Source organism: Silurus meridionalis, chromosome 15 (assembly GCF_014805685.1).
Source record: "Silurus meridionalis isolate SWU-2019-XX chromosome 15, ASM1480568v1, whole genome shotgun sequence".
Classification (NCBI taxonomy): domain Eukaryota; kingdom Metazoa; phylum Chordata; class Actinopteri; order Siluriformes; family Siluridae; genus Silurus; species Silurus meridionalis.
The window spans coordinates 2677419-2700112 of NC_060898.1; the positions used below are offsets into that span (position 1 = coordinate 2677419).

At 38.0% G+C, this 22694-nt stretch overlaps 1 protein-coding gene across 6 annotated transcripts in view; it reads right to left on the minus strand.

Annotated features, from left to right (window-relative positions):
* The window catches only part of grin1a (glutamate receptor, ionotropic, N-methyl D-aspartate 1a), a 40758-nt gene that overhangs the window by 16030 nt on the left and 2034 nt on the right, over positions 1–22694 (minus strand). Inside the window, exons 2-9 of one of the 6 annotated variants that reach the window (XM_046867093.1) lie at positions 11860–12205; positions 7532–7666; positions 7027–7203; positions 2930–2992; positions 2077–2174; positions 1666–1787; positions 1197–1371; positions 829–973 (exon numbers count right to left, since the gene is read on the minus strand). In XM_046867093.1, the coding sequence (XP_046723049.1) occupies positions 829–973; positions 1197–1371; positions 1666–1787; positions 2077–2174; positions 2930–2992; positions 7027–7203; positions 7532–7666; positions 11860–12111 (1167 nt within the window). In that variant the 5' untranslated portion in view covers positions 12112–12205. Of the gene's footprint in view, positions 1–828; positions 974–1196; positions 1372–1665; positions 1788–2076; positions 2175–2929; positions 2993–7026; positions 7204–7531; positions 7667–11859; positions 12528–22694 lie in introns of those variants that run through there. The other 5 variants (XM_046867092.1, XM_046867094.1, XM_046867096.1 and 2 more) reach the window with 5 other exon arrangements.

The following is a 22694-nucleotide window of genomic DNA, read 5'->3' on the forward strand; positions in this document are numbered from 1 at the left end:
GACAGAAAGTTCATCATATTAAGATAACAAGTTCATCATCCCTACACTTGACCTTCAAGTCTACTAATTAGATTCTTACATTTTTTCAAGACTCAAATATATACACACTATATAAAAACCTGACCTCCACTCTTTAGGGAAGATGTTCCACAAGATTTGATAGATTTGTGTGAAAGTCATTCAACCACAAGGGTGTCAGTAAAATCAGGTACTGATGTAGGTGAGGTAAGGAGGACTGAGGTGCAGCCAGTGGTTTACAGAGGTGTTCAGTAGGGTTAAGGTCAATAGCAGAACTCTATAGCAGAAGAGCTTCCATTCCATTGCCATGCTGGAACAGGTTTGGGTCTCCTAGCTCAAGTGCAGGAAAATATTTATTTGACCACATCCAAAGACGATCCAGATACAAATGTTTCTTTCCAGCTTTGTGGTAACAGTTTGGGAAAGAACAACATTTTCTTTTTATGTAATATTTAGTCAAATTTAGTAATGTATGAGACTCTTGGCACAAATTATAGTAAGGAAGTAAAAAATATATATATATATATATATATATATATATATATATATATATATATATATATATATATATATATATATATATAAAAAATTGCTAGCATAACATCATGTCATTAGCATGTTTTTACCCCAATTTGTGCCCCCAATTTCTGTGCACATTTTGCTAAATTTCAGCCACACAGCAAACATCTTAATGGTTCACACATTATATAAAAATGGTTTCCAAAATTCTATGTTAAATAATGATTATAAAACATTTAGTCTAAATGGCACCCCGTTTGCAAAATCTTGTCTTTAAAAAAAGCCACACACCTGAGTTCCGTTATAAATGCCGACTTGAATCAGCCTGCTCTTCTGATAGTTGAGGATGCTGTAATGAGCATACTTCCTGTCTCCATCATCATTAAACTCCACTCGTCCTGTCAGACCTTCTGGGTATTTGGATGACATCAGAACCCTGACACCAGGGAGAAATCAGGGAGAAAAAGCGATCAATCTTGCCCACTTACACATCCAAGTGATTACATTTCTGCAAAACTTATGCAGAGTAGGTAAAAAAGAATTCCCAGATCAGACACAATCAGACGCAGACATTCCAGATCAGACACAATCAGACGCAGATATTCCAGATCAGACACAATCGGACACAGATATTGTTTGAATTTGCACATTATCCTGACCTTTTAAAGAGTGGCCCGGTTTTCCAGATGTTGGTGTTGCCTACACAACCCCGAGGAGGTTCAGTGATGTTCTCCTTCTCGAACAGCTCCTGAATGGACTGAGCCACGACGGCCACCGCGTCGCTGATGTGTGCAGACTCGTTCTTGCCATTAATGAGCTGAAGGCCGATTAGTCCTGCGTGTGTGTGTGCGTGTGTGTGTTGGCATTAAAATAATCAAATAAGCTGTCTGTTTCCTGTCATTAATAACCTGACTAATATCAAAAAACTTAACATCCCTGGAATATTAAGCAACTAGCGAACATGGGAATATTATATTTTCAATTTAAAGACAATTACACAGATATAAAGTCTTATATCGAAGACTCATTTATGACTTTTTCTTTAATAAAAACTGAGGACAATGAGACAGAAGGGAGAACGAGTGCTTTTCCAGGGTCTCTACTTCATCTCCGTCGTCCCATACGTACCATCAGGAGCTTCACTCAGAGCTTTACCAGACATCTCTCGCTCTCCGACTAGCCACACGTAGCCAGAGCCAGTCATGTTGAGAAACCGAGCAGTCTTGTACACGGCTGCAGCATCGTCTTCACTGCAGACAAATGTATATTAGTCCTTACATTCTATTCTGAAAGCCTTTCCGGAAAATACCTAGCAGCTATGCTAAGTTTTATTTAGCAAATATTATTGTGTTGTATTGAACTACCACCACCATGTTTCTCTTTTATTCACATTGCTGTTTTTTTTTTAAATGCTTAGCAGGATGATAAAATGTGTACCATTTATTATAAATGATGCCAGCTTCTAATATGAGGAACCCACTGTAACCTATTAGAGCCCCATAAGTCTAATATAACAGAGTGTCCATCATTATATCTTACCTGGCAGACAGAATGATCACGCGAGCCTCCAGCTCCTTGGCCTCCAGCAGCAGGGCAGTTAAGTTAGTCTCTTGGTTGAACTGGAGGATTTTCTCTGCCTGGGATCGGGGCAAACAGTCAGTAAAAGCAAGAGACACTTCCCCACCCCAGGACCATGCTGCCTCTTTTACCTCTCTTTCATTGCTTTTGCTGAATTGTCTTTGCTTTTGTGTTATTTAAAAAGGAGGAAAAATGACAGCGCTCCAAGAAAAATTGGATCAACTATTAAAAAAAAAAAAAGCTAGAGGGGGATAAACGTCTGTGTTGTTGCATGCAATGCTGAGGGTTATCAAGGCTCCAGAGAACGGCGTGCATGTTAGAGGTTTGGGGGGAGAGGCCGATGCAACCGGAAACTGAAACCGGGAAAAAAGGGGTGTGAGAGGCTTGTTCTGCCCAAAGAAAAAAAAAAAACTAGGAGGTGCTGCGCAAAAGGGAGGAAGTAGTATCTGGGAATGTGACGTGTCCCACACTAGCGCATCTAAACAAAGGAACAAAGGAGCTTTTTTTCTATTTGGTCTGAATCATGCATTCCTTTATTTGAAAGGAAAAAAAATGATAATGACAGAAGCGGAGCGTGTTTAATTTTCTCTCTCTTTTTTTTTTTCTTTCTTGAAAACCGAAAATCATAATCGATCAAAACAAGTCCATTCGTCATTTAAATCATAAGGGTACCAAAAAAAAAGTTTCGATGTAAGAAAGAAACACGTGCTACCAAGATAAGGGCATTTCTGGGTTCGGCCGATGGCTGATTGGCCAGATTCTAGTTGCAACGTTTAAAGTTGGTGGGCGGCGTGCATTGACCATGCAAGTATACCTTAGGTCCTCGCTTGTTGTCATAGGACAGTTGGTCGAGGTTTTCATAGTTCCTTTTTTTATTCTGATGAGTAATGTGCACAGAGAAAATATGCAGACACAGAAGAATATTATAAACAGTTGAAAATGATGGGCAATCAAGCATCCAATAAATTTTCCTGCTCCAAATTGGAAGTCCTAACACCAGGGCTTTCAAAAGCATCAGAGACCGCTCTAATTCCTCCCTGACCTGTAAAAAGCGAACATACATATTTGCCTTTTGGGAAAAAAGCCAGTATTCCTTGTAAATCAGGAAAGCTAAGGATGAAATATCAACTCCGTGCCGTCACAAGAGAACGCTTTTTCCCTTAAATCTGAAAAGGGAAACAAAATGTAAAGAATTTAAACTGAAGCATTGTGGAAAAACCGATTACCAGAATCTGATCACGACCGGAATTGAACAAAACATGACTTTCACCATTCACTGTGTGAGGAAATCTCACCGAGCGAGTGTCAGATCATAGCAGGTTCCCAGCAAATCCAGCAGCCTTCATATATGGCTGCCACGGACTACGATTCCTACACACACTTAGTCACCAACTTGCTGACTGAAATAACTTTTGTTCCATTACATCCTTACTCAAACAACACTATATCAGGACTCATACACATTATACACATCATAAAACATTATAAACGTCATATATATGGATTCAAAAACACATAAAGGCGTCTTTGTTCTCCAGACATTACCAAGCTGTTTCATTCTGATTGCTGTATTGCTTATGATATGTTTCTTGTTCTTAATTATAGCCTTGAATTGTTTGTTTTGCCTGACCCTGCTTTGCCTCTTGACTTCGAGTTCTGTTTTACCTGAAGTTATCCATCCATATCTGTATTACATTTATACCTAGCAAGTTTTAACACACCTTCAGTGTTTGAACTGCATTTGATAAACCGGAGTGGCCCAAAATATGTGTATATGCCATGTATGCCTTTTACACTATATTGCCAAAAGTATTAGGTCACCTGACCTTTCCTGCTGTATGTGGTCCTTTTCCAAACTGTTATCACAAATCTGGAGGCGTTTAATTGTACAGAACGTCTTTAGATGCGCTATAAAACAATTTTGCATTCACTTGAACTTGAAAACCCAAACTTGTTCCAGCAGGGCGATGCACCTGTGCACAAAGTGAGATCCTTAAAGATCTGGTTTACATGCTTTGGAGAGGAGCTGCTATAGGGCTCTGATCTCAATTCTACTGAACACCTTTGGAATGAATTGGAGTGCTGACTGCAACCCAAATCCCTTCACCTACATCAGTACCTGCCTTTCGTAACACCCTTGTGGCTGATGAACACAAATATCCATAAGCACAATCCAAAATCTGGTGGAACATCTTCCCAGATAAGTGGAGGCAATTAAGAGCAAATTGTGACTAAATGTGATGCCCAAAAATCACATACCGTACTTATGAGTAGGTGACCCAATACTTTTGGGAATATAGTGTACATGCTTAGATTTATGTCATACATGCTAATATGCAGTAAATATTTGTAAAATATACTGTATTTATGGGTTCTTTTAATTAAGGTATCAGATTATGTTTTGGGGAAACACAATTATGAGAGACAATTTGAGAATAAAATTTTTATTTAGTCAGTTTTGTGATAATCCCTTAGCTAAAATGTGTAAAAAAAAAAGAAAAAAAAAAAAGCTAAGATCTATCTATTAAATAGGTTGACTACGGATCCAAGATAAAAGTAGCACAAGAACCAGAAAGTTGGAGGAATGCACTACATTCAACATTGACATGAGGTGTTATTTATATGAGGTTTTATAGGGCTCTGTTGTGTGGTGTTCACGGCTTTGGGATTTTTTTGATAGCGCTATGTCTTCTGTCTTGTAACTGAAAAAAGGAGAAAAACACAGATATCCAGTTGCTGCTAAGTCTGATTAATGTGAATTTAACTGAGAATGTAGACAAAAGATTCTTTTCTTAGTAATAATCAAAAATATTGGGTGGAAAATATTCTGTATGTTTTTACTTCGGTTCATTGTCCATATGAAAGATGTATTGGCTATGCAGCTAGCTGAATCATTAGCCTCAAGCTAGCATGGGTTTTTTATTGTTTGCTTTCTGTTCACAATAAAAATTATATAAGAAAAAACATTCTCATGGTGAAAACGTCAAAGCAGCTTTATAGGAGTGTTACTTCAAACCATTCGAATGTTCTGAGAACCAAAAGGAACCTCAGAACCGTTCTGCTAACCGAAAATCGTTAAGCTTTAAGGAAAGAGAAGGAGATAGTGCTGGAGGAAGAGTTGCTTTTTCCACTGCAGCACGTTGCATTCTTCTCATCTTTTTTGAGGGCAACAGCCTCAGGGGAGCCTTCACCATGCTCGGACGGTACTGGGCTATTCTGCGGCGGTATAAATAAACTCCTTTAGCACAGGAACATACAGTCCTGCACTATATATATATCTGAGCTCAGCCTGATTATGAGCCTAATTCCACATTTCGCTGTGGTCTGATTTCGCTTCTGGTTCGAAATTTAGGTCTTTAGTACATTTTTTACATTTTTCATGAGGATGCTCGAAATCACTGTAGTATCGATCTGCCCGGGTCTCCTGTAATGGTCTTCCCACTCAGTGTTAACAGAAATATATATTATTTTTAGCACCAAACACTTTGGTACATATCATCTAAAAACTAGTTCACATTTTTCATATCAGTCTGGAAAATGTACATGATATGGGTTAAAGAAATTTTTAAAAATGCAAATAGATTGCTAAGAATATGAATTAGCTTTTACGTTGATTAATTAGCTCAGCCCTGCATGCAAGAAGAATTAAACACCATAGATAGAAATTATTAAACATAATGCAAAGCCTTTGTTTATTTGTGTTGTCTTTTAACATATATGGCACTTTGTTTTGACTACTTTATCTGATATTGGATGCTCAGAAAGCAACTATGTGGGAAAAGTAGCTCAGTGGTTAAGATGTCGGATTCTGGATTGGACGGTCCAATCCGAACACCACCAAGCTCCCACTCCTGGGCTCTTGAGCAAGACTTATGACTTAAGCGTAAGTCGCTCCGAATAATGGCGTTTGTTCTAAAATGCGGCCCCATGTTGAGCATTCAAAGTCAATCAAGAGTCAATCACCAGAGATATTTGCTAACAATCTGGTCATACCCAGGGTTTATGCAAGATTAAATTCAAAAATATTCCAGATCGATCTCTCTTCAACATGCCCACAATTATGCCAGATGTTATAAAGTACCTCATATTCGTTTTGCATGGAGGCAGCAGGAAACGTAATTAATTGAATCACATGGCATGGAAAAATGAATCTTTTTTTTTTTCATTAATAACCCGCTACAGAGTTTGATGCATATTTTATGAGCGTGGTTATACCAGCAGTCTGAGAACAATTTCAGCCCGATCGACTGTACACAAGGGAGCATTAGTGTGAAACCAGTAACACACAAAAACCCTCAATTCCCAGCAGTTCAAAAGCTTAATTGCGACTACGCTGAAATAGTCTCTGTATTAATACATTTCTCTACAAAGAGGGCAGCGGTAATTACTATAGTGCAGATGTCGATTGGGGATCGTGAATTAGCTCGAGAGCCCTTAAAAAGTTCATCACCGTTATAAACCCAGACGTCATTACTTTGATAAATCAAACTGCAATCAACCAAACACATACTGACACATCCTATTGAATAAAAGCACCGGGTTGTGAGCCAGTGATGCTTTGTAAAGCCCCAGGTTAAGCTTTATGTTTTGCTCCTGCCGTGGAGCGACTCAGGAGGTTTTAGACTATGGCAAAAAGCAACGTGAGATGAGTAAGAAATGCACAAAAACTTCAACTAGATTAGACCACATTAGACGCTGTTGATGCCTCTGGCTTTAGCCAACATTTACAAAATGGCATGAGATGTATTTCATGCAACAGAAAAGAAAACAGTTACATACATAGAAGACCTCTGAGATTAAATGTACATGTCCAACACACACACACACACACACACACACACACACACACACACACACACACACACACGGCCCATACATTCTATCAACAGACACCACACAAGGACAGCTCACCTTGGTCTCTCTTTCCTCCAGAAGCGTCTCGAGTCTCTTCTGTGCGGCTCGACCTTCGTGGTCATCGCTGACGATGAGGATGATGTGGTTCCAGCGGAACTCGCGCATCATGTCAAACCACACGTGCGCCTGGTGGGAGTACGGCGGCACAGTGCGCAGGAACGAAAGATGGATACTCTGAGTAGGAGAAAATTAAAAGGAAGCGCAGGGCAAAAAGTGAACGATGATTGCATCCCAGGCCTCCTCACATCACCTACATCAGTACCTGGCATCAGTACTAACACCTTTGTGTCTGAATGAGCACAAATCTACACAAAATCTAGTGGAACATCTTCTCAGAAGAGTGGAGGTTATTATAACAGCAAATAGGGTGGACTGGGATGTTACAGCACATACCAATCTTATGGATAGGTGTCCACAAGGTCAGCTTTTAAAAATGCTTTAAAACTAAATAGGTTTATGTTAAACAAGCTATGCATTTTAAACCAAATGGACCAACACCAACCTTATCGGAGTAGATGGACATCCTGGTTGTGAGGCCGACCACAGGAATACGGTAGAAGCCTGCAGTGTAGGAGACTGGCGTAGGTGTGAGGTGGTCACTGGACTGTGGAGGATGGCTTACCAAAATTGCATAGACCTGTAGACAGAATGTGAACAAAACTTTGAACACCAGAGTTTCCCCCCCCAGAAATCTAGAAAGTACGAGAGGAAACAAAAATACATCAACCTCGATTTGTCTGTTTAAGGAGCACCTGAGATTTTGAAGTGGTTTAAAATGTTCATGTTGTCTCTCCAGTAAAAGCTGGTTAAAAGATGAACAGTTTATTAAAAGAAAGACACCATTTGCAATTTTTTTTTTTTTTTATTGAAAGACAGGCATTTTATACCAGCCGGCTCTGTCCTGCTTTATCGTAAACAACCGTCTTGACAAATTGTGCGAAACGACATAAAAATCCCTCAAAGGTTCAGCAATGCTTTGTTCCTTCTAATCATTTTTGCATGACAAGCACATTGCTTTGGCAGCGATTCTTCCGAAATAGGTCCCAGCTGCTCGGTATACGGCTATATTTAGTGAAAATATGGTACATAAACAACAGGAAGACACAAAAAATGTTGTTTTTTTGGATTCTATGAGTAACCATAATGCCTCTGTATCTTGACAGGCTGTACAGTTGGGCTTCAAATAAGGTTTTTTCATCCAACATGCTCTCGGGCTTCTCTTTTGTACCATCTGCTACGAAACCATCCTTAACTCTTAGATGGAGAAGGATTTGGAAATATATGGAGATATACATTATGGTGAAGTTAGCATTTTTAAAAAATCATATATTTAGCATTTTGAATGTGGGTTTCAACACTAAGGAATTATTGTGCATTGTATATATGGCCTGCCAACTCAGGAAGCACAACTTCAGCACTTTTCTAAAAGGCATCAACCATATCGTATGAGTGCTATAAGTGCCTCTAATTTAATTTGGCACAAGCAGGCATTTAATGATGCAATGCTACTCCTGACTATATCGCTCCCGAGAGATTGTCAATTCACTGCAATCCGCTATGTGTTTGTGTTTGTGTGTCTGTGTCTGTGTGTGTTTGTGTTTGTGTGTGTGTGTCCAGTTATATCGTTTTTTTTTTTGGAATGACTCATAAGATGAGTCAAAATAGCAAAAATATCAGTCCGGTATTTACAAGCCTTTAAAACACCACCCAGTTAAATTCTCGATTCCGATTGGTTGTTTTTTTTAAACTTTTCTGTTTGTATATCAACTCTTACAAGCGCATTCAATTTACAGCTAATAATAAACAGATTTCATGTTGTGATTTCTCGAAAGAAAACGCATCGTTGTCGAATTTCCGTTTCGAAACGTTTACCGCCATTTTTGGCTACATTTTTCTTTAAATTTTTCAAGAGAAATGTGTCAGCGTGTTGTATCGTTAAGACTTACGGAAAAAGAATCGCATTGTCTGTAATTTCTCAAGACCATGACGTTGCTTTTATAGTCATACTAATCTTTGTTTTATGGAACAAACTTAATGTAACTACAAATGGTTAAAAAGTCTTGACGAAATCAAAAATTGCATTTTGTTAACATATGCCTAAAGTATAATAGGAATAAAATTCATCCCAATCACAGATACTGAAAAATGATCAACCACAGGATAGTAAAAGTGACAGAAGTTCACATCAGGCCGCATCCCTTGATCTCAGCATTGATCATTTTCTTATAACAGCAAACGCCCAAGTGCTGTATCCTTGACTCATTCAGCTTTCATTCATTCTAACAACCATTCAATTAAATCTTTAATATCACATTCATCCGTGTTCATCTTCACAGCTTCATCAGTTCTAGAGCTGTGCGATGTTGAGACCGTCCTCTTTTACTCATCTCTGGAGTTCAACTCGAGTTTAACTAGCTGTGACAATCATTCTTATATAACACTTTGTAACACATGCGCTCCATTAATTTTACACCTAGTTGGTTTCGAAACAGCTGTGTTCTTACCACAGGACGCTCTGAATCCCCTACAGGCTGACAGCATGCTACAGAAGCACACATTTGTCTTTTCAGAGTGATCATAGTTAGTGCTGACTCTGGACTGCACCCAGTCACTAACAAACATTGACCGTAATTAAAACACCGCCTCTGGGTTTAAAAAAAAAGCCTTAGTAAACAGATCTGGTGTCCTTCATGCAGTGAGAGATGAAGTGTGCTGCTTTGTGAATCTTTTCTTGTTGTTTTCTCTCCTACTTTTTGGTTCATTTCAACCCAATCGCTAGTTCTTAATATTCCAGGTACCAAGCAGATCGTGTCCCATGACATATAAGGGCACCCTGGTTCATAAGAACTGTAGATCAGGGCCAAAATCCTGACACCAACTAGGTCAGTGGTTCTAAAAGTGGGGTCCAAAGGGGGCTCAGAGGTCCGTGAAGCACAACCAGATGGTCGGAGAAATGTTTCAGGTCTGGAAATCACAACCTACGTATTCAAAGCTATTTAGGGGTCCAAGCACCAAAAATTGTTCATACCTAGTATGTTCTGTAATGTCCCTTTCTAGAAATAGCTTACAAAGCACTAATCTTGGGTGAAGACTAACCCAATGTTCCTCCTAATCTATTTGCCTGGTGTTTTAATGAATGAATGCAATCTTTCAACTTGCTTTTATCCCTTATTTACTTAATATACAGTTTTTCATCTTGAGAAATGTTATTTAATTAGTAGAATGAATGGTTTGGTTAGTGTGGTAAAGAATATAGGTAATAGATGTATTGAATGTTTGTTTTTTTTGTCTCTGGGATTGATATACTTGGACATTGTGAAATCTTTAAAAAAAGATTTACAGTATTTTACTGTAATTATCTTTAAAGATAGAAAAAACAATGTTCAAGATTCTAAGTAAAAGATATATAAGTCAATATATATATATATATATATATATATATATATATATATATATATATATATATATATATATATATCACACACAGTCATGGTCTATGTGAGCTTCGAAAACATAACTACAAAGCACTGTGTCACTTGACCTGAGTGGTCGATCATGTGTTGATCGGTTCGACTGGTGCGCTGATCAATATAACCACTCACTACTCTTTCACCATCCTAACAAAATGCTTTGACTTCAGCACGCACAAGCAGAAAAAAAACATCACATCCTGACCTTTTGCTTCATTCAGCCCAAATTTCCTCACTATTGTTCTTTATGAATCACTATCTGACTCACTGCATATGAACCGCTCTATGTAAATGAACCTGGTAGTAAAATAATGATGTTATTATAGAGAGCACTTATGTGAGCATTAGAAATAAATGAAACAATAATTACATTTAGGTTTAATTATTATAGATAGATAGATAGATAGATAGATAGATAGATAGATAGATAGATAGATAGATAGATAGATAGATAGATAGATAGATAGATGTTGTAGGTAACTAAAGAGACAGACAGACAGACAGACAGACAGACAGACAGACAGACAGACAGACAGACAGACAGATAGATAGATAGATAGATAGATAGATAGATAGATAGATAGATAGATAGATAGATAGATAGATGTTGTAGGTAACTAAAGAGACAGACAGACAGACAGACAGACAGACAGACAGACAGACAGACAGATAGATAGATAGATAGATAGATAGATAGATAGATAGATAGATAGATAGATGTTGTAAGTAACTAAAGAGACAGACAGACAGACAGACAGACAGACAGACAGACAGACAGACAGACAGATAGATTTAGATATTTGAAAAAATTTTCAAACCCTTTTATTGTGTCTAATTATAAAAAATATGATGTCTTTAATTTAAAAAAAAAAGGATTCTTTCACATGAACAGTTGATTTACTTTTATACATTTATAACATGCAATTAAATGGGGTGTGCAAATATGCATGTGGTGTGCGCTTTCTATGTATATTTTTGTTATTTATTTATTTATTTTTATTTGTTGCACGTTATTTATTTATTTTTTCTATTATAAACCATTCTTAGGGGGGGAATATTGTAGCTTCCATTAAGGGCATCATATGAGAGTTGTGTCCATTTTTTTGTGTAACTTTTCATTCATGAAAGTATTCATCCACCCCCTACTAGGATCCATCAGAATCCTTTAAAGTTCATTAGCTTCATCAGTGCCTCAAAATCACTTCTTCTGCATAAAGTTTCAAGTTATGATCACCACTTGTCCTTGCGCTTTTATCCCACAATGCTGTGCGTTTATTCCCAATACCTTGGAGTCAAGGAAGATAAATGGTGTGGGGGAGAAACAGTTGTAGGAGGAGAAAGAGATCCTGGCAGCACTTACCTGGCTGGAGATGAGGTCCTCACACACGGACAGCGCCATCTGAATAGCGTTGGCTTTGTGCGTGACGGAGATGGCGTTGAGTTTGAACCTGTCTCTGCCGTACACCACGCTGGCCTGGTTCACCGCATCCTTAAACACCTGCTCGTATCGCTTCTGGCTCAGCACCGCACCGATGTTCACGACCTTCGTCTCGGAACCTCCGAGAGCGCAGGAGCAGGACAGCAGAACGAAGAGCACAAAGATGAAGCGCATGGTCACAAGAACCTGATGTCCTTCTTTAGCTGTATGAATCCTGGAAAGCACTATGTGTGTGTGTGTGTGTGTGTGTGTGTGTGTGTGTGTGTGTGTTTAGAGGTGGAAGGACCGGGGTGCGAGGTTCATGCTCACTGCGGCGGAATGCGCACGGTCACTGGTCCGCCGTACGTTCCGTTTGCGGCTGCGCGTTATCAAATGCACGGTTCGAGCTGCTTTGCTTCATTGAAGCTACCTTGATTATGCAGGTTTTTCTTCACCTCTTGCCTAAAAAGCGTGTGTATGAAGCACGCCTTTTTTTCCCTGCAAGAAAAGTAGATGTCCGATGCGCAGTGTGGAGGATGCGAGTCCGCTCTGAGAGATGATGCGGTGCCAGAGACCCGAGCTGCTGTCCGTGGTGCTGCTGACAGCTGGCCTTGTATGCTGGATTAGATGGTCATAATTGTGTTTTTTTTTTTAAAGGGGGGGGGGGGGCATCTACACCTTTTATAAACACTCTTATAGTGTCATAGTGTGCAAAAATGTTGTTCAATATCTTATAACCTGCTTGTGCTATAAGGATGTTCATAAGCAATCAACGAAATCCTTAGTACAATTTATTTCACCACTCAAGATCTCAAATTAGCCTTTATAACTTGTCTAAGCTGGTTTTATTGCCCATGGAGAGATTTGAAATCTCTCTCAATGGTATTTTTATTATAATAATAATTATTATTATATATGTATATAAAGTTAAATGTCATTTTATTCTTATTCTTATTATGACTAGCGAAATGTCGTCATTGTTCACACTGACCAATGTTTGAAAATCCTTCAGGATGGAGACGCGTGAGACAAATTTTGAACCTCTCGTCGCAGCAGCCTAATGCTCGTGCACGTGCTGCTATGCGCGCCCCAGGGCTCCTCTACTTTCTGCGTTGGCGATGTGAATGATCACACTTCACTGAGGCGTAGCTCGGGTTATATAGGCTTTAATTTTTTTTATTTCTGAGGATAAACCAAGATTGGAGAAAAACAGCCATAAGGCGTAAGAGGAATGAAATAAACTACAGGGAATTCAATCTGATTAAATCTGACTTGATCGAATCTATATGTTATGAGATCTTATTATAAAGTGATTCTTTCCAATGAACTATGAATGAGCAAAATTCCTTTCCTTTCTTTAAAAAAATCTTTGGCATAAAAACAGGAGATGATCTAAACTAGGTTTGGAATAAATATTGAATTTATGGAAGTTAATTTAAATGTAAATGTAAATGTGAGGGTTTTATACATTTGATGAGAAATGCGTAGTCAAAACTAGCATTTATTTAAAGAACAAATGGACATACTCTGTATGTGTTTATTCCCCTAAACTGTAAGCACATAGTCAGAGGCACACAATTGTATAGGATGTCTTTGGATGCACTTGCAAGAAATGCAAACTTATTGGACATGATGAATGTGAACGCTGACTACACCCCATGCCTCCTCACCTAACCCTTCATCAGTACCTGACTTTACTAAGTTAGAATTTGGTTGTAAGAAATCTAACAAATCTCCACAAGTACACTCCAACATCTAGTGGAACATCTTCCCATGAGAGTGGAGGATATTATAACAGCAAATGAGGACTAAATGTGGAATAGGATGTTGAAAAGGAAGCAAATATGAATCTTATAGTCAGGTGTCTACAAGCTTCTGTCCATATAGTGGAGCTACATTTCTAGAAAATATTACTGACCGATATCCTTGACAAAATAGATTTCGTGTGACCCAAGACAAATGTTTTTGTATTCTGTATGGTGTTGGACCCTTCACCTGAGAAGGTAAAAAATGGAAAGGATGCCTTGAGTCCTGTTGTAAGTTCATGTCAAATCTATTGTTTTCATCTTAAATGTGTATGAGAAAGAGTGAGACTAGTTAGTCTATAACACCTTTGAATAGATTTATACTTGAGGTTTTGCTTCAAGAGTTTTGAAGTAACTCTGACAAGTCAAGTCCATGAACATCTAATTGCATAGGAGAAACTTACAGGGCAAAATGATCACAATTTGCTATCCTGATAATCTCTATTATCTTAAATCTCAGACCACTCAGTTACTTTTTTAGTCATTACTGGTATTTTAGGAAATTACTGGTATTTGTCAACCCAATTCATGTCATTTAAGGTGTATTGAGTGTGTAATGGATTTACATGCAATTTGCATGAATCTAATTGCCAGACATGAGATTCCAGGATCATTCCTGTAAGCACAGATGCTCAATTATGTAACCTGGTCATCCATATTTCCACATTTTTCAATCACGTAAAAACCCAGCCAAAAGCCATCTAGCCACCTTCTGCATCTATTCCACTCCAAAAAGAAAATCTGGAAAAAAAACAAAAATTCTCTGAAGCATCGTTTTTTGTTCAGGAAGAAAAAAGGAAGAACATTAAACACAGCTCATTTTTGATCATTATGCTTTAGCAGACCTTCGACTGTATTAGATTTCGTCTGCGAGCTAATATCAAAGGCTATATTCAAAGGTAAAACAAAGAGTCCTTTCATAAAAGTAGCCTGCACTCAGGTCTAAGTGTATAGCTTATGATAAAGAAGAAAAGAGAGATGAGAAGAAGAAGAAAAAAAAAAAAAATCATGGTTGCCAAGGAAACAAGGCTGTCTCTTGGAGTGTGAAGTTGAAAAAGTATTCTCGTGTAGGCATTTTGTAAACGTGGGGTGTTAATGAAATGAAGTGGCACTAGTGCACCATGCATGAGGCTATTTAAACCTTGAAACATTTCAATATTTATAACGTATATGTAAAAAAACCCACAGCAGGTTGTGCTGTTATGGGAAAATGATCCATGACTGGGTGATGTCATGTAGACCGATACACAGTGTTTAATCCTTTTATACATTTATGATATGCCAGTTTTTTGGGTTTTTTTGTTAAATATCTGGGTTATAATTACAATTTATTTTGTGGAATGTTTCCATTTTTCACTTACGTTACAACAGCTATAAACATCTATTTCCTCAACAGCCACTCTTCATTCTTTCTTCAAAAATGTATAAGACTGAACAAATGCAGATTTTCATCCACCCTAAAGCTTCTTATTACTGATTTTGTCCTTGTGTTGAGGATCCCAATGCAACTCAAGACCCATGTACTACTATTGAGATCCGGTCTCTAACCCCCTGTCTTTCTATTGGCATGTTATCCTATAGTGTGCACCTGTTTTGTGTTACTTCTTGATTAGTTTGCCCCTTTATACCCTGCTGCATCTATGAATTATTGCAAAGTCTTGCCATGCTTTGCTTTAAGTCTAATCCTTTGCTATTGTTCTGTAAATTAATGCTGAATGTTTCTTGGCTTTGGTTTTTACTTGTTTCTGCACTTAATAAGTCCAATCTGCATGTTTGTTATTATTATTATTAATTAGGCCTGAATTCTGTGGTTTTTCCACCATACAAGCTCCAGTGAACAAGATAACGCACCAGTACCAGTGCAAAACTGATGAATGATTCAAGAATTCAGCAGTGATTTCATATTTATGCCAAGCAAAGTAATAGCTTTCAAACTAATGTTTCCATGATTCATTTAATAATTCTATAAATGAGCTTATTATGATGCTGAATCATTTGAACACCAGATAATGCGGAAAAATCTGATCTATAGTATATTTCTGACTCGGACTCTGAAAATGTCTTCCGATCATAATCATCAGCGCGTGTCTATGAATGTGTTTTAACGCCAGAACGACGGGGGGATTTGCGAATTGGGTCGCAGTTGATCTCGATAGGCTACGCTGTGAACTTTAAATAATGTATTAGGCCAGCGCACCACATGGGACCACTATATTTATAGCTGTCCAATGATTATTGAGTACACCTGTGCATTTACAATACAAGTGGTGGGTAATACTGCATGACTATGCGAAAGCAAAAAATAAAATCACCAGGGCATTTTGTCGACAAATACTTCAGGTATGCATTAGGAATAAGTTGTTTAGCGTGCAAAAGCATTGAAGTGTGTTCCCTCGCTCTTAAGAGCTGAGATCACTCAGAATGGATCGCTCTTACTGGGCAAGCGACAAGACCTTCGTGTCCCTCCCACCGCTTGACACATCAATACAGCTGGGCCAGGCTGCACTGCAGCAGTTATATAATGATGCTTCTGCCAAGGAACACACACACACACACACACACACATAGACACACACACACACACATAGACACATGCACTCTACCACCCACAAGTGTAAAGAATAGTAAAGACACCCTATGGGGCCATTCTGACACACCTCTTTCTCTGTGCTGATTTCGCCTACTGCAGACGTGAGAGAAAAAAACAAAAAGAGGAGAGAATGCAAGAGACGACTGAGAAGCTATGAGAAGAAAATATCAATGACCTCACAGGATGTGTCTCTAATAATCAAGCTGAAAAATACGTACTACTTTTCAGCTTTTAAAGGTTTTAAAGAAAAGCAGATCTCTCACGCAGTATTGCACAGGCGTCGTTAAGTTCTTAATGATCAATTATAAGCCAGTTTTGTCTGCTATTGTGTCTGAAAGCAAACCTGAGTAAGTAGAGCAGATTTCTAGACTGAACATTTGCTCATTAAACATGCATATTGAATTAATCATTAAAAAATGCTTCTGATGATGTTTTGAATAAAAAGGTTAACGTTTAGGTCTAAACTATATATATTTGACTAAGAAATGATAGCATTTACATTTGTAAAAAGATATAGGTATATTATTGGTAAAAAAAAAAAATTAAGTATAGATTGAGAGGAAAAGGGAAAAAAAATTCTAAGGAACCAGAGTTATTAATTTAATTAATTAATTAATTTAAGTTTTTTAAGATTTTCCAGAAACACTGCATTGAGGTTGTAGGTTTTGGAGGAAACAGAAATCAGTAAATGTCTCAAAGTTTTTTTATTTTCCATTTTTATTTTCGGTTCTTTCCGTTATTTTCATTACTCTTTTTTCTAATGGCTGTCCATAAGTGTTTTAAACAAGGGACTCATCTTTTAAAACAAGTACATGCTAAATATGAGAAAACAGTGCCATGTGTTCCCACAGAACTGTTTTCTAAAACCCGAAATAATCATAAATTCCCAAATGGTAAAGAAATATAATTTCAGCATGAGTCAAGTCCACTGAATTGTTGTGGCTGTGCACCAACTTCAGATGGTTGCTATGGTTATAAATTATGTCAAATCTGTTCCTTCGAAAACTGGGACGCTGAGTGTCAGCGAGGAACACTTCACTCCAGAACAAAAAATGTTATCAAGTCAAGAACTAGACCCAAATAAAGAGCTGTTTTCTATGCATATGCCCTCGTTTACAGTTTTCACATTAAACTGACAGCTGAAGCTTTGCTGAATTTTACATGAATCTTATGGCTGGGTGTCCACAAACTTTTGGCAAAATAGTGTATTTATGATTTGGTTAAAGAACAAAATAAATCATATAAAACAATAAAAATGTTATTATTTATCTTTGATCTGCCCCTGAATGATAAAACATCAGCTAATTTTAGCAAAAAAAGTGCATCCATGTTTATCCACCAAGTCACAATGCTTAGTGGTTAACGGATTCAAAGATAACGAGTTCAAATCCCAGCCACACCAAGCCATTGCCTCTCCTGGGCCCCCTGAGCAAGGCCCTTAACCACCTCCTGCTCAGGTGTATGAATGAGAAAAATGTAAGTCGCTCTACATAAGGGCGTCTGCCAAATTCCGTAAATGTAAATATCACAATCTGTTTAAAATTACAATAAATGCGTGAATATACACAATTAAATTTTACATACTGACGCTTTAATTTAATAAATTATCCTTTTAAATACTTAGTTCATTTATACTTTGGGAATATGTGAATATTAGCTCAAGGAAAATGGGAATAAAGTCCATATAAACTAAATATTTGGAGGTTGATAATAAGAGTTTTGCTGCATGTTTTACAGGATGCTCAGAAACCGCACAGTGCTCCTTTAAGTACCTGTTGTATAAAAATGGATATGATTAGAAATGTAACAGGAAGCAATCGTGCTTTTGCTCGAGCACTGGGTCACTGTCCTCGATCTAGGTTGCGAGAGTGAAGAGAAGTACAAGTACGAGGACCGGCAAAAAGACTAGCATCAAAAAGCTCAGCTCCACCATATACAGCATCGCAAGCAACGTCACATAGCAGCAACGGCAGCGTCTCCGCATGCGCCGGATGGCTTGTATCGCTCCCCGAGGATGCTCGAAACATCCACACACTCGAGCCGTCTCAGCCCGCACCTGCAAATATTGCTCCAGAGTTGAACACAACCCTGTACTGACTTCTGGATCTGATTGTGCCTCCAGGATCGAAAGATCTGGAGAACGAGTACTGAAAGTGATTTCCTCTTGAAGCCTGTAAATCTGGTAGTGTTGAAGCGGGGTTTTCTGTCGACACAGCGGGCACTGTACGCGAGAGCAGTCCGCTGCCCGCTTAAGCATGACGGCCAAGCAGCTTTGGCACACAGTATGGTCACAGTTTAGCAGCGCGACGCTGTGGTCACCCTGGGAGCAGTAGGACTCGGTGCAGATCGGGCATTCGTCTACCACAGAGGCAGTAGATTCCTGATTCAATCGGTCAAGCGTCCTGCCGTTCCCACCACCTGTCCCCTCCGTCCTTGACACTGCGTACTCTCTGTCGTAAGGACGTAGGTTATTAAAATGTTCATTAAGCAAAGGTTTTTGAGCCAAACACTCCCCTGAGTGAATCTCGTTTAAATTTGCTCCATCTGTTTCTGAAACCATGGTGGTTTTAACACTCAAACACATCTCCTCTATTATCCCAGTGCTTTCCTGATCAGTCGAATTTGAAAGTATTTGGACACGATTTCCAAATTCGGAATCAGACATACATCCAGGATTTCTCCTCTGATCTAGATTTCCAGAATGAAACACCTCAGGATCCATAGCTCCAGACAGAGAGAAACACATTCCATAAAAAAAGTGTTGTGTTCTTTGAAAAGTAGCTCACTAAAACATTTTACTTTTCCCAGCACTGGCTTTAGGTCTTCTGTAACCTTTAAAATGTTACGTTGTCGAGGTAGAAGGAAGGAGCTTTATTTATTCTAGCTTGCTTATCACTAAGAATGTGGAGCTGTTTGAAAGTCCTCTAGGACCGAACCAAATTAATCAAGGTGCTGACCTCTGGAAGAAAGATTAAGGTCAGCGTGGGAAAGCTTGCATTTCTTTGTCGTATTGATTTTATGTTCTCTTTTTTTGTGAATTGAAAAAAGATGTGTGTGGAAAATAAGTGGGGACTGGAAATCTGAGCCACAAGCAACATCAGGTTCAGTGATTTATTTAAGAATCTGTTACATACATTTACAAAAATATTCAATGATATGCAAAATATTTCCAGCAACAATAGATGGAAAATTAGATGCAGATAGACAGGTCATGAAATGATGGGTGGAACAAACATGGCTGATGGATGGACAGATGAATGGATAGATTATAAATGGATGGATTGATTATTGGAGATTGGATAAGTATGTGGATGATTGGCTGGATAGATGGAAAGGTGGATGCAAAGAGATAAATAAAAGAATGGTGGGTAAAACATGAATAAATGGATGGATGGATGAATGGATGGATGGATGGATGGATGGATGGATGGATGGATGGATGGATGGATGGATTGATGGATGAGCAAATGGATGGATGGATGGATGGATGGATGGATGGATGGATGGTTGGATGGATAGATAGATAGATGAATGATTGATGAATAGATAGATGATTAAAGAATGGATAAATAAGTGGATGGACAGCTGGATAGATGGAAAAGTGAACACAGAGAAAAGATGGAAAAGTGAACACGATAGGACAAAGAATAATGTGTGGAACAATAATGGATGGATGGATGGATGGATGATGGATGGATGGATTGATGGATGAGCAAATGGATGGATGGATGGATGGATGGATGGATGGATGGATGGTTGGATGGATAGATAGATAGATGAATGATTGATGGATAGATAGATAGATGATTAAAGAATGGATAAATAAGTGGATGGACAGCTGGATAGATGGAAAAGTGAACACAGAGAAAAGATGGAAAAGTGAACACGATAGGACAAAGAATAATGTGTGGAACAATAATGGATGGATGGATGGATGGATGGATGGATGGATGGATGGATGGAAAGCTGAATGCAAAAAGATAGATCAGAAAATTATGGGATGAGCATGGACGGTTGATAAATAATGGATGGATGGATGGATGGATGGATGGATGGATGGATGGATAAATAATTTGAGAATGGATACATTTTTGTTTAGATAGAATTAGGTTGAGGAATGTGTCATGAATGTGGTAGGAGATAAAGGGACCAGTAGTTGAATGGTGAATATGCAAATGATGATAGATAGATAGATAGATAGATAGATAGATAGATAGATAGATAGATAGATAGATAGATAGATAGATAGATAGATAGATAGATAGATAGATAGATAGATAGATAGATAGATGGAGGTAAAAGTCTCTTTATTTAAAGCAGAATTTTATCATATATGTAAAATTAAAGTCATTATACTGCATTACACAATCAGTGCTTTAATATTGCATTTTTATGCCTTGAATATGGCTGAATTCTTCATCTGTTATACAAGATATACACATATCTATAGCATGTCAGAAGCATCTCCTGTACCTTAGAAGGGGAAAAAAACACATTTAATTCAATTTAAATGAAAATAAATAAAAAAAAACAATTTTAACGCATTTTTGTGTATATATTACAGTTGATGTTTGAGACACCTGTATGATTCACCCCCAACCAACACCTGCAGATTTATAAAGTCAAACCTGATGACTAGGCAATAAGAACATTTTGTTTCACTCGCTTTATCACAGTGCCTGCGGTGGTGCATTTCTCAGGCCCGTTGTGTTGCCTGCATAGACACAGAGCACACAAATAGCGAGAGAAAGATAAAAAGAGCCAGAGAGGGGGTGAGAGAGAGAGAGAGAGAGAGAGAGAGAGAGAGAGAGAGAGAGGCTGTCATTTAGGCAGCCATGTATGTAAGTACCCTGAATACACTGTATATGATACTGCCTCTGTACAGATTCTAATTCCATCAGGGAAAATATGCAACATCAATAACCTCTCATTCCCTCTTTTCTCTCTCTCTCTCTCTCTCTCTCGTCTCTCTCTCTCTTTCTCTCTCTCTCTCTTGTTCTAGTTGGATGACATTTGAAACGGATTCACAGGCTCAGACGCAGCATATGGCACTTATCATAATGGCTTGATCATGCTGCAACATAAGATATTAATTAGCACCACTTAGTGTTGGGACACAGTCTGAGAAAAGAAGGTAGCAAGCAAATGATCAAAAACCTTCTTACAGTCGAGGATTTATGATAAAGGATTTGCGATGAGAGCTACTGAAAGACAATATTAACAAGTCATCAACTGGGGAAATAAGATTTCTTCCTCTATCTAGATTGCACAATCCACAACTCAAAGGATGCTTATCTGATATTTTGATAAAGCAATATGAAAAAAAAAAACAGAGGAAAAAAAAATGACTTGAAATAAGTCACATAAACCCACAAAATGTTTCTTGCTCGATTGGGGAACTGCTGAAAAATCATACATGTCTGATTCCATCCATATTTTAGCACAAAGACTGTTCTGATATTGGGATTAAAGGGTTTTGTACGGTAACAGAATGTAAAGCATGTGCTACAATACACACAAAAAAAACATGAATTCTACGAAATATGAGAACTGATCATACTATTAGTATTTCTTACCATATTTTAGCATTAAAAACAATATATATTTCTAAATAAGGATTTAATAAAAAGCTACAGTCATACAGTTTATTATGTAATTATGTTTTTATCCATTTATATGTAATTTAATGTCGCCCGAAAGCAAGTTACTCATTCTTTATTTGCATTATAGCAGCTATAAATGGTAGTTCTGTTATTGGAAATGTACTGCGCTCAGTTTTAACGGCTAATAAACAACTACTTACATCATATCGTTCGCTTTTTTTTTGCCAGATAGAAGCACATGAAGTCCCAGTGTAAGTTGTTACTCTAGAAATGACAACGTATTAGAATATTAATAATAAAAAACTGTAATTGAATATTAATCAATACCGGCTGACCAATCAGCATGCTTTTAACTGCACTGTGATATAAAATGCTAAAAGTGATCTATATAAGAGCAATTGGCTCAATAGCGTCAATCGATGTCAGTGATCTCGTCCCTCAAATCTATTCGTAAGCCTTTTCCTTTTATGGATCTTAGTTTCTGCCTGATAAGTCATCGATACCAGGTAATATTGAAAGAATTACAGATTCAATACGGCATTTTCTATTGTCTATGTTAAGAACTTTGGTCAATTTTAGTGCCTATAGGATTATTTTAAGGATTATTCATTGATTATTTTCTGATTAACAATAACAATAGTCAAGCCAGCACAGACTTTTTACACTCCTACCATAAGGCAGACGCTATGGGAGGGTCAAAGCCAGAATTTTAAGACGTTTTTTAACCCAGAGGCAATCAGGCTTGTGATTGACACTCATCCACTGCCTTTTCCCCCCATC